At 43.9% G+C, this 16,830-nt stretch overlaps 1 protein-coding gene across 2 annotated transcripts in view; it reads right to left on the bottom strand.

Annotated features, from left to right (window-relative positions):
• Positions 1–230: 230 nt before the first annotated feature.
• LOC110534820 (periostin) overlaps positions 231–16,830 on the bottom strand; it is a 58,625-nt gene continuing 42,025 nt past the window's right edge. The window contains exons 14-23 of one of the 2 annotated variants that reach the window (XM_036989451.2): positions 14,807–14,909; positions 14,644–14,711; positions 14,471–14,516; positions 14,328–14,381; positions 8,794–9,219; positions 8,469–8,534; positions 3,671–3,724; positions 2,668–2,754; positions 2,250–2,288; positions 231–1,981 (exon numbers count right to left, since the gene is read on the bottom strand). In XM_036989451.2, coding sequence (XP_036845346.2) covers positions 1,863–1,981; positions 2,250–2,288; positions 2,668–2,754; positions 3,671–3,724; positions 8,469–8,534; positions 8,794–9,219; positions 14,328–14,381; positions 14,471–14,516; positions 14,644–14,711; positions 14,807–14,909 — 1,062 coding nt within the window. In that variant the 3' untranslated portion in view covers positions 231–1,862. The remainder of the gene's footprint in view (positions 1,982–2,249; positions 2,289–2,667; positions 2,755–3,670; positions 3,725–8,468; positions 8,535–8,793; positions 9,220–14,327; positions 14,382–14,470; positions 14,517–14,643; positions 14,712–14,806; positions 14,910–16,830) is intronic. The other variant, XM_036989452.2, reaches the window with a different exon arrangement.

Genomic DNA, 16,830 nt, shown 5'->3' with positions numbered 1-16,830 from the left:
TATACTAATAATTTATTCTGATCCTGTATTCTAATTATGTATTCTGATCATGTATTCTGATCCTGTATACTATATGTGTAATTCACTTTGTGTTATTCAACTTTGTCTAATGGTCTTTGTGTAATTGCTGCTGGTCTTGTAGTGCAGGGTTCCTCTGTAAAAGACACCTCAGTAACAATAGGAATCTCTGATAAAATAAAGATTGAATACAATAAAAATATGACCAGACATGATAAAAAAAACATTTATTGAACATTTATTTCCAATACATGTTGGGTAGGTCTATGTTGGGTAGGTCTATGTTGGGTAGGTCTATGTTAGGTAGGTTTTATGTTGGGTAGGTCTTATGTTGGGTAGGTCTTATGTTGGGTAGGTCTATGTTGGGTAGGTTTTATGTTGGGTAGGTCTTATGTTGGGTAGGTCTTATGTTGGGTAGGTCTATGTTGGGTAGATCTATGTAGGGTGGGTCTATGTTGGGTAGGTCTATGTTGGGTAAGTCTTATGTTGGGTAGATCTATGTAGGGTAGGTCAATGTTGGGTAGGTCTATGTTGGGTAGGTCTTATTGTACAACTGAACATCAACAGTCTCAATAACAAACCCCAACAACTATTATGTTGGGTAGGTCTATGTTGGGTAGGTCTTTGTTGGGTAGGTTTTATTGTACAACTGAACATCAACAGTCTCAATAACAAACCCCAACAAATGAATCAGAAAACAGTAATCGACAACAGGAAAAACTAAAAACTAAGTAAAACTAAAGAAACCTGGTTGGTTGTCAAGTTACGATAACTACAGCATCTTTAAAGGATAAAAATTATTGCTTAATTTCTATTGGTTGAGATGCATCCATAAAACAGAATGCTTAAGTCTTATTGGTCAAGAAGCAACTATAAGACAGAGTGCTTCATTTCTATTGGTCGAGATGCACAATACAGAATGCCAGCACCATAAAAAAACGTACAAAATGTCTTCACCCTATTAAACCATGTGATTAACAAAAACAAACGTTTATTCTTTTCCACCATACAATTATTATTTCCAATGTTCTACCTAATCCATACCAAAGCAAAAGTTGATAAAAGTTGATAAAAGTTCATTTCTTGGCATACAGTACGAACATTACGTGTAGGATAACTGATTCTCTTAGCATTGTTAAAACATGATGTCCGACACCATTGGCCCAGTTGATTCACTCTAGGTTGATTTCATTGTTCACCGCTGCCCAGTGAGCAAAATTTGGTTGAAACTATGTATTTTTAACTTCTTTTCAACCCAACAAAAAGATGTACAGCATTTCCAACGTCTTTTCAACCCCCCAAAAATGCGTATTTCCAACACCTTTTCAACCTCTTTTGCTCCCCAGGGCGATTACTTGATTGTTATAGATGTTCCACATGGGTTCTTCCTTTTGTTTCCCATCAAGAGAATGGTGTTTTTCTGTTGCTGTATACCTTGGCGAGCTCCTTGCAGTGTCTCTATGGTGATCTGTAAAGATATTCCTGCAGGGCTAGTCTGCTCATTACCGGTTTTTACTGGTCTGGACTGGTCTTTACTGATCTGGACTGGTCTTTACTGGTCTGGACTGGTCTTTACTGGTCTGGACCCCACATAGCCTGGTTCCTCTCTAGGTTTCTTCCTAGGTTTTGGCCTTTTTAGGGAGTTTTTCCTAGCCACCGTGCATCTACACCTGCATTGCGTGCTGTTTGGGGTTTTAGGCTGGGTTTCTGGACAGCACTTTGAGATATCAGCTGATGTACGAAGGGCTATATAAATACATTTGATTTGATTTGATTTGGACTGGTCTTTACTGGTCTGGACTGGTCTTTACTGGTCTGGACTGGTCTTTACTGGTATGGACGGGTCAGGCCTGGACTGGTATGGACTGGTCAGGGCTGGACTGATATGGACTGGTCTTGGCTGGATATGACTTTTGGTTGTTGTGGCGTCTAACCAGCCTTACCTTCCTCCTCCTTACACCAACTGTAGAGAAAGAGATGGACAGAAGAAAAGTCACGGAACAGGAAGAAGAGATGGAAAGGAAAAATAAGAGTATAACAAAAAAATTAATGGAAAGAGAGAGCCAAAAGAGAGAAACAGAGACAGAGGTAGAGAGGTAGAGACCACCAGTATGAATCACAGGTTAGGGTTTTCCAACGATAACAGATATTTGATCATATTTGCTGAATGAATTGTAATTTCACTGATGTGTGGTGTGTGTATGTGTGTCTTGTTATGTCTCTGTAGTTACCAGGAGCTCTTTTGGCAGGGGCCCCTATACCCCCTCCACCTGTAGAGAGAGAGAGATAACAAACCATCACTCAAATGGAACATGCAGCCTAACACAATCTATACCTTTTGCAAGTTACCAATGCAAGAACGCAAGACACTTTGTAAAATGGCTTTCCTGACACCTTTCTGTGTTACAAAATATGCATATTTCTGAAGCAAAAGCCATTAGCAACGCTATGCAGGGAGGATATCCTCACTGTTATTGCGTGCATGCTTGTGTGTTGTTTAAATTAGGGGAAGGTGTTTAACAGAGACAACTTGCCTTGAGGTCTGATAACTGTTGTTTAAATTAGGCGAAGATACTTAACAGAGACAACTTGTCTTCAGGTCTGAAAATCTTTATTAGGACTTCAATTTGAAAGATTGTAGGTTCTGACCTTGGATTAGTTTGGTGATCCTCTCTGACTCTTGGTCGATCATTTCCGGGTTGCCGTGGATGGTGGTGATCTTAGAGAATTCCGGGCCTGTGGGAGGAAACTGGAGCTGTTAGACACAAAATGGCGGATGCATGGATCCACAGATACGGTTTCACACTGTAGAACACAGCTCCCTAGTTCTGGTCCTATATCCTCGACCCTGGTCCTGTACCATTGACCCTGGTCCTGTACCCTGACCCTGGTCCTGTACCCTCGACCCTGGTCCTGTACCCTCGACCCTGGTCCTGTACCCTCGACCCTGGTCCTGTACGACCCTGGTCCTGTACCCTCGACCCTGGTCCTGTACCCTCGGCCCTGGTCCTGTACCCCTCGACCCTGGTCCTGTACCCTCGACCCTGGTCCTGTACCCTCGACCCTGGTCCTGTACGACCCTGGTCCTGTACCCTCGACCCTGGTCCTGTACCCTCGACCCTGGTCCTGTACCCTCGACCCTGTACCCACGACCCTGGTCCTGTACCCGTGACCCTGGACCTGTACCTGCGACCCTGGTCCTGTACCCGTGACCCTGGTCCTGTACCCGCGACCCTGGTCCTGTACCCGCGACCCTGGTCCTGTACCCGCGACCCTCGACCCTGGTCCCGTACCCTCGACCCTGGTCCCGTACCCTCGACCCTGGTCCCGTACCCGCGACCCTGGTCAGGTACCCGCGACCCTGGTCCTGTACCCGCGACCCTGGTCCTGTACCCGCGACCCTGGTCCTGTACCCGCGACCCTGGTCCTGTACCCGCGACCCTGGTAGTTGTTGGTAAAAATGACTCCACCTAACAATCCAACATGGAACCTGATCCCATTTTGGTTCCACCTGTGTTCTACTTTCTTCAGATCTGCAACACTGAAGGGTTTTGGGGATATCGATGGTCTCCAAATCAGGGGAGGTTGTACTGAGCATTAACAGTAAGATATTCTGTCTAGAGAGAAGAGAGTTCATTTAAGGTGGCCCTACCCTCAATGATGTGAGGCTCGATGATCTTGGTGACCGTTGTGTGTCCGGTTCCACCTTAAGAACAGCAGCAGAGAGGAGTGGAGGGATGTCGCAGTCATTTAATGACTTAACAACATATACTGACCAGAGACACAGACTGACAGACACAGTACACACCTGGCTATGCCTCCTACTTCACCACCACTAACACACAGACACACACATCTCGATGCACGATGCACAAACACACACACTTCACCCTTACAGAAGTGGACCAATCCATTCACAATTCACACTGGGCACCATAACCCATCAGTGCAGACAGACAGACTGGCGGATGATGGACAGACACATACCCACAAACCACCATGTTTCACATTCATATGTGTTCTCTCTCAAACTATTGGACAAAACTGAATATGAACTACAACAGAACATGGGACTACAACATAACATGGGACTACTACAGAACATGGGACTACTACAGAATATGGGACTACTACAGAACATGGGACTACTACAGAATATGGACTACAACAGAATATGGACTACTACAGAATATGGACTACAACAGAACATGGGACTACTACAGAATATGGACTACTACAGAATATGGACTACAACAGAATATGGACTACAACAGAATATGGACTACAACAGAATATGGACTACTACAGAATATGGACTACTACAGAATATGGACTACTACAGAATATGGACTACTACAGAATATGGACTACAACAGAATATGGACTACAACAGAATATGGACTACAACAGAACATGGGACTACAACAGAATATGGACTACTACAGAATATGGACTACTACAGAATATGGACTACTACAGAATATGGACTACAACAGAATATGGACTACTACAGAATATGGACTACTACAGAATATGGACTACAACAGAATATGGACTACAACAGAATATGGACTACAACAGAACATGGGACTACAACAGAATATGGACTACAACAGAATATGGACTACATCAGAACATGGACTACAAAGGGAGGGTCTGGGTGGGCATCTGTCCGCGGTGGCGGCTCTGGCGCAGGACGTGGACCCCACTCCACCATAGTCTTAGTCCGCCTCTGTGGCCTCCTAGCAACGGCAACTCTTGCCACCGACCCTGACCTGGGATCCCTAATAAATAGGCCCAGGACTGAGGACTGAGGGACCCCCCTGGACTTAACAAATTCCTCCGGACTGAGGGGCAGCTCAGGACTGAGGGGTAGCTCAGGACTGAGGGGTAGCTCAGGACTGAGAGGTAGCTCAGGACTGAGAGGTAGCTCAGGACTGAGAGGTAGCTCAGGACTGAGAGGTTGCTCAGGCTGGTTGACGGCTCTGGCAGCTCCTGGCTGACTGACGGCTCGGGCAGCTCCTGGCTGACGGCTCTGGCGGATCCAAGCTGACTGGCGACTCTGGTGGCTCCATGCTGACTGGCGGCTCTGTCGGCTCCATGCTGACTGGCGACTCTGGGGGCTCATGACAGACTGGCGGCTCTGGCGGCTCAGGGCAGACTGGCGGCTCTGGCGGCTCAGGACAGACTGGCGGCTCTGGCGGCTCAGGACAGACTGGAGACTCGAGCAGCTCTGGACAGGCGGAAGACTCGAGCAGCTCTGGACAGGCGGGAGACTCGAGCAGCTCTGGACAGGCGGGAGACTCTAGCAGCTCTGGACTGGACTGAGACTCTAGCAGCTCTGGACTGGACTGAGACTCTAGCAGCTCTGGTCAGGCAGGAGACTCTAGCAGCTCTGGACTGGACTGAGACTCTAGCAGCTCTGGTCAGGCAGGAGACTCTAGCAGCTCTGGAGAGACGGAAGACTCTAGCAGCTCTGGAGAGACGGGAGACTCTAGCAGCTCTGGAGAGACGGGAGAATCTGGCGGCGCTGGAGAGGAGGAAAGCTCTAGCATTGCTGGACAGGCGGGAGCACCTGTAGCCAAAGGACGGAGAGACAGCCTGGTGCGGGGGGCTGCCACCGGAGGGCTGGTGCGTGGAGGTGGCACTGGATGGACCGGACGGTGAAGGCGTACTGGAGATCTTGAAAGCAGGGCTGGCACCATCTGCCCCGGCTGCATCTTCACCCTAGCCCGGCAGATGTGGGGAGCTGGGATGTAGCGCACCGGGCTAAGCACGCGTACTGGGGACACTGTGCGTTCCACCGCATAACACGGTGCCTGACCACTACAACGCCCGCGACGGTTAGCACGGCTAGAAGCACTGTAGCGCTGAGCTGGCACAGGACGTGCAGGGCTAGGAAGGTGCACAGGAGGCCTGGTGCGTGAGGCTGGCACAGTCTTCACCAGACGACTAGCAGGCACCTCAGGACGAGTATGGCTCCGCACGGTAAACAGGGGGAGTTGGCTCAGGTCTGACTCCTGACTCTGCCACACTCTCCCTGTGCCTCGGGCGTCCAGCCGCGCTGCCGTGCCAGCTCCTCGTAATGCCGCCTCTCTGCTTTCGCTGCCTCCAGTTCTGCTTTGTGGCGGCGATATTCCCCTGGCTTTGCCCAGGGTCCTCTCCCGTCTAGGATTTCCTCCCACATCCAGAAGTCTTGTGTCTTCGGCCGCTGTTGCTGTTACCATGCCGCTTGGTCCTTGGTTGGTGGGTGATTCTGTAAGGGTTTTCCTCCTCTTTGTCTGAAGAGGAGGTGTAGCAAGGATCGGACCAAGATGCGGCGTGGTAAGTGTCCATGGTTGTTTATTTAAAAACATAAACTGAACACTCAATGAATACAAAACAATAACCGTGAACAAAACCGAAACAGTACCGTGTGGCGAACAAACACAGACACGGAAACAATCACCCACCAAACAACAGCGAAACCCAGGCTACCTAAGTGTGATTCTCAATCAGAGACAACTAACGACACCTGCCTCTGAGAACCATACTAGGCCGAACACAGAAAACCAACCTAGAAACACAAAAACATAGAATGCCCACCCAACTCACGTCCTGACCAACTAAAACAAACAAATAACACAAGAACTAGGGTCAGAACATGACATGTAGAATGTTAACGTACGTTGACGTCTATAGAATGTTAACGCACTTCTACATTCTATAATGTCAATGTATGTTAACATTCTATAGATGTCAATGTACGTTAACATTCTATAGATGTCAATGTGCGTTAACATTCTATAGACGTCAATATACGTTAACATTCTATAGACGTCAATGTACGTTAACATTCTATAGATGTCAATGTACGTTAACATTCTATAGATGTCAATGTACGTTAACATTCTATAGATGTTAATGTATGTTAACATTCTATAGATGTCAATGTACGTTAACATTCTATAGATGTCAATGTATTTTAACATTCTATAGATGTCAATGTATTTTAACATTCTATAGATGTCAATGTACGTTAACATTCTATACATGTCAATGTACGTTAACATTCTATACATGTCAATGAACGTTAACATTCTATAGATGTCAATGTATGTTAACATTCTATACATGTCAATGTATTTTAACATTCTATACATGTATATGAACGTTAACATTCTATACATGTCAATGAATTTAACATTCTATACATGTCAATGTACTTTAACATTCTATACATGTCAATGAATTTAACGTCTATAGAATGTTAAATTCACTAACGTCTATAGAATGTTACATTCATTAACGTCTATAGAATGTTAAATTCATTAACGTCTATGGAATGTTCAATTCATTAACGTCTATAGAATGTTAAATTCATTAACGTCTATAGAATGTTAAATTCATTAACATCTATAGAATGTTAAATTCATTAACGTCTATAGAATGTTAAATTCAATGACGTCTAATGAATGTTAAATTCAATGACGTCTATAGAATGTTAAATTCATTAACGTCTATAGAATGTTACATTCAATGACGTCTATAGAATGTTAAATTCATTAACGTCTATAGAATCTTAAATTCAATGACGTCTATAGAATGTTAAATTCATTAACGTCTATAGAATGTTAAATTCATTAACGTCTATAGAATGTTAAATTCAATGACGTCTATAGAATGTTAAATTCATTAACGTCTATAGAATCTTAAATTCAATGACGTCTATAGAATGTTAAATTCATTAACGTCTATAGAATGTTAAATTCATTAACGTCTATAGAATGTTAAATTCAATGACGTCTATAGAATGTTAAATTCATTAACGTCTATAGAATGTTACATTCAATGACGTCTATAGAATGTTAAATTCATTAACGTCTATAGAATGTTAAATTCATTAACGTCTATAGAATGTTACATTCAATGACGTCTATAGAATGTTAAATTCATTAACGTCTATAGAATGTTAAATTCAATGACGTCTATAGAATGTTAAATTCATTAACGTCTATAGAATGTTAAATTCAATGACGTCTAATGAATGTTAAATTCATTGACCTGTACAGAATGTTAACGTATATTGACGTCTATAGAATGTTAACGTACATTGACGTCTATACCTTATATTGTTTAAAGACATCCATATATTGATACAGATGCCGTATCTTAATTTGAGCCAGTTTGCTACAGCAGGAAAATAAAGGTGCAGGAACAGGAAATGTAAATCGTTATGTGGATAATAATTCACAGAATTTTATTTTTTTACGGTAAATCAAGTCTGAAATATTAGTGGAAATTACAAACGTTAGAAGCGTTCTTAAACCTCCAATACACCACCTTCGCACAGCAGGATGATCAAATTAAGAAACAGCATCTGTATACATTTGATATAAATAGATAAAACACTATGGATTATTTCTTGAAGTACTACATCTGAAGGATTAAAGTAGCAAATCTTTACTGACCTTCCTCAAGCATCTCGTTGATGTCTCCTTCAGTCTTCATTCTTCCATCGGAGGAACCACGGGGAGCTGTGTGAGAGGATAGAGAGGAGTTATTTATGTCTCCCACTGTAATCTAACTCAACCCGGCAGCGGGTCAATGTAATATTTACATTCAACTATCCTCAATGTGACGTCAGAGAGCTGTGAGTCCCAAACTTTCGTTTGCTTCTCAAGCAAATCTTTCAAATGCTATCCTGACCCACAAATTGACCAACCCAAGCCTTAGCCATGGCCTTGCTGTGAGCCAATATTCCAGATCCAACATTTTTGAAACATGGGAACTTACTCTCAATAACTCTGGTGACCTTTGTGATGGAAGGCACTCCTTCGATGACCCTGGTAACCTTGGTAATGCTTGGTTCTCCCTCGATGACCCTGGTAACCTTGTTGAAGGCAGGCTCACCCTCGACAACTCTTGTAACCTTGGTGATAGCGGGTTTGCCCTTGACAACTCTTGTAACCTTGGTGATTGTGGGTTCGCCGTCGACAACTCTGGTAACCTTGGTGATAGCGGGTTCGCCCTCGACAACTCTGGTAACCTTGGTGATAGCGGGTTTGCCCTCGATGACCCTGGTAACCTTGGTGACGGATGGTACTCCCTCGATGCGTCTCGTAACCTTGGTGATGGACGGTACTCCCTCGATGCGTCTCGTAACCTTGGTGAGGGTCGGCTCTCCTTCGATCACTCTGGTCACCTTGGTGATTTCAGGCACTGGAGGGGAAGAAAGATGGATTAAATCCTCAGCATCTGAAGGGTCTATAACCCCAGCAAAGATACATTGGAAATGTGAGAAATGTACTGATTAAAAACCAACCATTTATCAATACAAAAGGTTGATAAAGAACGGTATGAGTGAGAACCCACTGCTACTCATGTGAACCCATTAGAAGCCTTATATCTTATCTCTTCCAAAACCCCGTGAACCCCTCATTGTTACGAAAACTAGCCTTCAATCAGCTATGGACAACCACATTTCTGGAGTGAAGAGGCACTATTTTATATCCCTGACGATATTCAGTGCTGCAGCATAAGTCAGTTTCTATTAGAGCCTTGAACAGCTGAAGGCTGACAGATCTGAGATCAGATCAACCCACAGAGATAACTGGAATTAGAACACAATAAAGAGATGGACAACCCACAGAGATAACTGGAATTAGAACACAATAAAGAGATGGACAACCCACAGAGATAGCTGGAATTAGAACACAATAAAGAGATGGACAACCCACAGAGATAGCTGGAATTAGAACACAATAAAGAGATGGACAACCCACAGAGATAGCTGGAATTAGAACACAATACAGAGAAGGACAACCCACAGAGATATCAGGACACAATAAAGAGATGGACAACCCACAGAGATATCAGGACACAATACAGAGAAGGACAACCCACAGAGATATCCGAACACAATAAAGAGATGGACAACCCACAGAGTTATCAGGACACAATAAAGAGAAGGACAACCCACAGAGATATCAGGACACAATAAAGAGATGGACAACCCACAGAGATATCAGGACACAATAAAGAGATGGACAACCCACAGAGATAGCTGGAATTAGAACACAATAAAGAGATGGACAACCCACAGAGATATCAGGACACAATACAGAGATGGACAACCCACAGAGATAGCTAGAATCAGAACACAATAAAGAGAAGGACAACCCACAGAGATATCAGGACACAATAAAGAGATGGACAACCCACAGAGATATCAGGACACAATACAGAGATGGACAACCCACAGAGATAGCTGGACACAATACAGAGAAGGACAACCCACAGAGATATCCGAACACAATAAAGAGATGGACAACCCACAGAGATAGCTGGACACAATACAGAGAAGGACAACCCACAGAGATATCAGGACACAATAAAGAGATGGACAACCCACAGAGATAGCTGGACACAATACAGAGAAGGACAACCCACAGAGATATCCGAACACAATAAAGAGATGGACAACCCACAGAGATAGCTGGACACAATACAGAGAAGGACAACCCACAGAGATATCAGGACACAATAAAGAGATGGACAACCCACAGAGATATCAGGACACAATACAGAGAAGGACAACCCACAGAGATATCCGAACACAATAAAGAGATGGACAACCCACAGAGATAGCTGGAATTAGAACACAATAAAGAGATGGACAACCCACAGAGATATCAGGACACAATACAGAGAAGGACAACCCACAGAGATATCCGAACACAATAAAGAGATGGACAACCCACAGAGATATCAGGACACAATAAAGAGATGGACAACCCACAGAGATAGCTAGAATCAGAACACAATAAAGAGATGGACAACCCACAGAGATAGCTAGAATCAGAACACAATAAAGAGATGGACAACCCACAGAGATAGCTGGAATTAGAACACAATAAAGAGATGGACAACCCACAGAGATAGCTGGAATTAGAACACAATAAAGAGATTGACAACCCACAGAGATATCCGAACACAATAAAGAGATGGACAACCCACAGAGATAGCTGGAATTAGAACACAATAAAGGGAAGGACAACCCACAGAGATATCAGAACACAATAAAGAGATGGACAACCCACAGAGATATCAGGACAAAATAAAGAGATGGACAACCCACAGAGTTATCAGGACACAATACAGAGATGGACAACCCACAGAGATATCCGAACACAATAAAGAGATGGACAACCCACAGAGATAGCTGGAATTAGAACACAATAAAGAGAAGGACAACCCACAGAGATAGCTGGAATTAGAACACAATAAAGAGAAGGACAACCCACAGAGATATCAGGACACAATACAGAGATGGACAACCCACAGAGATATCAGGACACAATACAGAGATGGACAACCCACAGAGATATCCGAACACAATAAAGAGATGGACAACCCACAGAGATAGCTGGAATTAGAACACAATAAAGAGAAGGACAACCCACAGAGATAGCTGGAATTAGAACAAAATAAAGAGATGGACAACCCACAGAGATATCAGGACACAATACAGAGATGGACAACCCACAGAGATATCAGGACACAATACAGAGATGGACAACCCACAGAGATAGCTGGAATTAGAACACAATAAAGAGATGGACAACCCACAGAGATATCTGGAATTAGAACACAATAAAGAGATGGACAACCCACAGAGATAGCTGGAATTAGAACACAATAAAGGGAAGGACAACCCACAGAGATAGCTGGAATTAGAACACAATAAAGAGATGGACAACCCACAGAGATATCCGAACACAAGAAAGAGTTGGACAACCCACAGAGATAGCTGGAATTAGAACACAATAAAGGGAAGGACAACCCACAGAGATATCCGAACACAAGAAAGAGTTGGACAACCCACAGAGATAGCTGGAATTAGAACACAATAAAGAGATGGACAACCCACAGAGATAGCTGGAATCAGAACACAATACAGAGATGGACAACCCACAGAGATATCAGAACTCAATAAAGAGATGGACAACCCACAGAGATATCAGAACACAATAAAGAGATGGACAACCCACAGAGATATCAGGACACAATACAGAGATGGACAACCCACAGAGATATCAGGACACACTAAAGAGATGGACAACCCACAGAGATATCAGGACACAATACAGAGATGGACAACCCACAGAGATATCAGGACACAATAAAGAGATGGACAACCCACAGAGATATCAGGACACAATAAAGAGATGGACAACCCACAGAGATATCAGGACACAATAAAGAGATGGACAACCCACAGAGATATCAGGACACAATAAAGAGATGGACAACCCACAGAGATAGCTGGAATCAGAACACACCTTTCAGATACATAGACCTCTACAAACCTCAGCTGTCTGAACAGCTCTCAACCAGATAGAAAACCACAGCTAGAGTTCTCTGAGTTACATTTGAAATAAGTACTTGGAACCATCTGGAGTTAATCAAGATTATACTTTGGGTTCTGATGGGATACGACAGTTGAACTAAGCTCATGAAGCATTTCTAAGTTATATTCTTCAAGAATCAATGGGCATACTGAATACCATTATTTGACTATTCCAAAAATGTATGCAGCAATTGCAGATTGCCCCTTTAACTGGAGGCAGGTGATCCCTCTTACTTCCTAAATAGCCTATACCAAACTAGTTATCCACACATTGCTGTTTCCTAATACAGCGAGCCAGGCTCACGTTGGATTGGGCTCAGACCCAGAAGGACAGATACTGGCCTGGACTCTCCTTCTCTACTTACGATACAGTGACAGCTCAATTACCTCATCAACAAGAGACCAATTACCTCATCAACAAGAGACCACTTAGGCTACATTATCAACAGGAGGTCAACATTACACATGGAAGATAGAAAGGGACAGAGGTCAACATTCCACATGGGAGGGACAGAGGTCAACATTCCACATGGGACGGACAGAGGTCAACATTCCACATGGGACGGACAGAGGTCAACATTCCACATGGGACGGACAGAGGTCAACATTCCACATGGGACGGACAGAGGTCAACATTCCACATGGGACGGACAGAGGTCAACATTCCACATGGGAGGGACAGAGGTCAACATTCCACATGGGAGGGACAGAGGTCAACATTCCACATGGGAGGGACAGAGGTCAACATTCTACATGGGAGGGACAGAGGTCAATATTCCACATGGGACGGACAGAGGTCAATATTCCACATTGGACGGACAGAGATCAACATTCCACATGGGACGGACAGAGGTCAACATTCCACATGGGACGGACAGAGATCAACATTCCACATGGGAGGGACAGAGGTCAATATTCCACATGGGATGGACAGAGATCAACATTCCACATGGGAGGGACAGAGGTCAATATTCCACATTGGACGGACAGAGATCAACATTCCACATGGGAGGGACAGAGGTCAACATTCCACATGGGAGGGACAGAGGTCAACATTCCACATGGGAGGGACAGAGGTCAACATTCTACATGGGAGGGACAGAGGTCAACATTCTACATGGGAGGGACAGAGGTCAACATTCTACATGGGAGGGACAGAGGTCAACATTCCACATGGGAGGGACAGAGGTCAACATTCCACATGGGAGGGACAGAGGTCAACATTCCACATGGGAGGGACAGAGGTCAACATTCTACATGGGAGGGACAGAGGTCAACATTCCACATGGGAGGGACAGAGGTCAACATTCCACATGGGAGGGACAGAGGTCAACATTCCACATGGGAGGGACAGAGGTCAACATTCCACATGGGACGGACAGAGGTCAACATTCCACATGGGAGGGACAGAGGTCAACATTCCACATGGGAGGGACAGAGGTCAACATTCCACATGGGAGGGTCAGAGGTCAACATTCCACATGGGACGGACAGAGGTCAACATTCCACATGGGAGGGTCAGAGGTCAACATTCCACATGGGAGGGTCAGAGGTCAACATTCCACATGGGAGGGTCAGAGGTCAACATTCCACATGGGAGGGTCAGAGGTCAACATTCCACATGGGAGGGACAGAGGTCAACATTCCACATGGGAGGGTCAGAGGTCAACATTCCACATGGGAGATAAACTACTGGATCAGCCGCTGTCTATCAGAGCAACCACTTGTCCGACACTTGAGCCATTATGAGATCCGAACCCCTTGACAAAGTTGCCAGGTCGCTACAGTAACATACAAGGCTGCCGTAGGACTGACGTCCCCCCCCCCTCCCCGCTGAATTTCAGAAATGTGTTACTCTGCTAGAACATCGACCATAAATAACGAGATTATATTATATTAAACATAAACATCTGTTTACCTGAATCCACGTGTGAGTCCTCTTGGACGTGAGTTGTCGTGGTGATTGTCCTCTCTGCAAAACAAACAAACAAAAGCTGGTATTACGTCGATGTTCAGAACAATCGACGACGACGATGATGAAGACGGTAAGGATGAACTTACTGATGAAGGTGAGGGGGATTTTGGTGTAGGAGAATCCAGAGACATACTAAAACACAACAACAACACATGAGAGGTTGGGGGTAAGGTAGAAGACAGAAGTTAAATATATATGACTGAAGATATGGCCAGACAATAAAACACACACACACACACACACACACACACACAGCTACCTTGATCTGGATGTACTTGATGAGTTTCTTCAGCAGCACCAGCAGGGACTCGCGACCGACAGGCAGGTCTGGAGATCACAGATACATGGTTACACACACACACACACACACACACACACACACACACACACACACACACACACACACACACACACACACTCACCCCCAGGGTAAAGGATGTTCTTTACTACGTGAATCACTCCGTTGGTGGCCATCAGATCAATGTCTGGCACGTCCAGCGAGTTCACCTGGATGGACTTGTTCACCTGTCATTAAAAACACAGTCATAACAGTGTTAGAACTAACGCTATAACTATAGGATTACCAATAATAGACATGATGGACTTGTTCACCTGTCATAACAAGGGTCCTAAGTGTTATAAACAGTTATAACCATTGTTATTAATAACATTATTAATGTATTAATAACAATGGTTATTAATTGTTTATAACACTTAGGACCCTTGTTATGACAGGTGCACAACTCCAAATACTATTGGTTACCTGTCATAACACGGGTCCTAAGAGTTATAAACAGTTATAACCATTGTTATTACTGTAACCAATAGTACCGTATACATATGGATAGAGTTGTGCACCTGTCATAACAAGGGTCCTAAGAGTTATAAACAGTTATAACCATTGTTATTAATGTAACCAATAGTAATAGGACGGGGTACAGTATACGTGGATAGAGTTGTGCACCTGGGAGTGCTAATAACATGATTACTTAATAATAATTAGAATATTCAAATGAACTCCAAAACCCTAAAACATGATCTACGCACTAACAGCGTTTTCCAGCTAACACAGAACTGTGTTGGCTGTTTGTACTCCAACAATGTCATTGATCAAGTTGTCATTGATCAAGTAGTCATTGATCAAGTTTCACTTGGGAGATGAAACAGAAACAAGGATATATGATGATAACAGCAGTGGACACACAGTCATAATGATTCCCTTACTAATAACATCAGGACATAATGATTCCCTTACTAATAACATCAGGACATAATGATTCCCTTACTAATAACATCAGGACATAATGATTCCCTTACTAATAACATCAGGACATAATGATTCCCTAACTAATAACATCAGGATATAATGATTCCCTAACTAATAACATCAGGACATAATGATTCCCTAACTAATAACATCAGGACATAATGATTCCCTAACTAATAACATCAGGACATAATGATTCCCTTACTAATAACATCAGGACATAATGATTCCCTAACTAATAACATAAGGACATAATGATTCCCTAACTAATAACATCAGGACATAATGATTCCCTAACTAATAACATCAGGACATAATGATTCCCTAACTAATAACATCAGGACATAATGATTCCCTAACTGATAACATCAGGGCATAATGATTCCCTTACTAATAACATCAGGACATAATGATTCCCTAACTAATAACATCAGGACATAATGATGTTTGCGTGTTTGCGTGTGTTTGCGTGTGTTTGCGTGTGCGTGTTTTAAAGAAACATCTGAATTAAAAAGGTGAAAAGTGAAGACATGAAACTCTCACAGATGGCAGTTCCAGATGGCAGTTCCAGATGGCATGTTCCTCCCATTGTTGGAGGATTTGGAACTGTAACTTCCTGTGCCGCCAGGGAAACTAACTTCCTGTAATATAACTGTCGCCGTGTGTCTCTGGGGACGGACATGTCCAGTCAGAGACTGGAGATAGGAGAGAACCCACTGTTCCCCTGAACAAGGCAGTTAACCCACTGTTCCCCTGAACGAGGCAGTTAACCCACTGTTCCCCTGAACAAGGCAGTTAACCCACTGTTCCCCTGAACAAGGCAGTTAACCCACTGTTCCCCTGAACAAGGCAGTTAACCCACTGTTCCCCTGAACAAGACAGTTAACCCACTGTTCCCCTGAACAAGGTAGTTAACCCACTGTTCCCCTGAACAAGGCAGTTAACCCACTGTTCCCCTGAACAAGGCAGTTAACCCACTGTTCCCCTGAACAAGGCAGTTAACCCACTGTTCCCCTGAACAAGACAGTTAACCCACTGTTCCCCTGAACAAGGCAGTTAACCCACTGTTCCCCTGAACAAGGCAGTTAACCCACTGTTCCCCTGAACAAGGCAGTTAACCCACTGTTCCCCTGAACAAGGCAGTTAACCCACTGTTTCCCTGAACAAGGCAGTTAACCC

Source organism: Oncorhynchus mykiss, chromosome 10 (assembly GCF_057628025.1).
Source record: "Oncorhynchus mykiss isolate SJ-2025 chromosome 10, ASM5762802v1, whole genome shotgun sequence".
Taxonomy (NCBI): domain Eukaryota; kingdom Metazoa; phylum Chordata; class Actinopteri; order Salmoniformes; family Salmonidae; genus Oncorhynchus; species Oncorhynchus mykiss.
The sequence above is the reverse complement of the archived record's forward strand: the minus strand, read 5'-3'. Positions and strand labels throughout refer to the sequence as shown.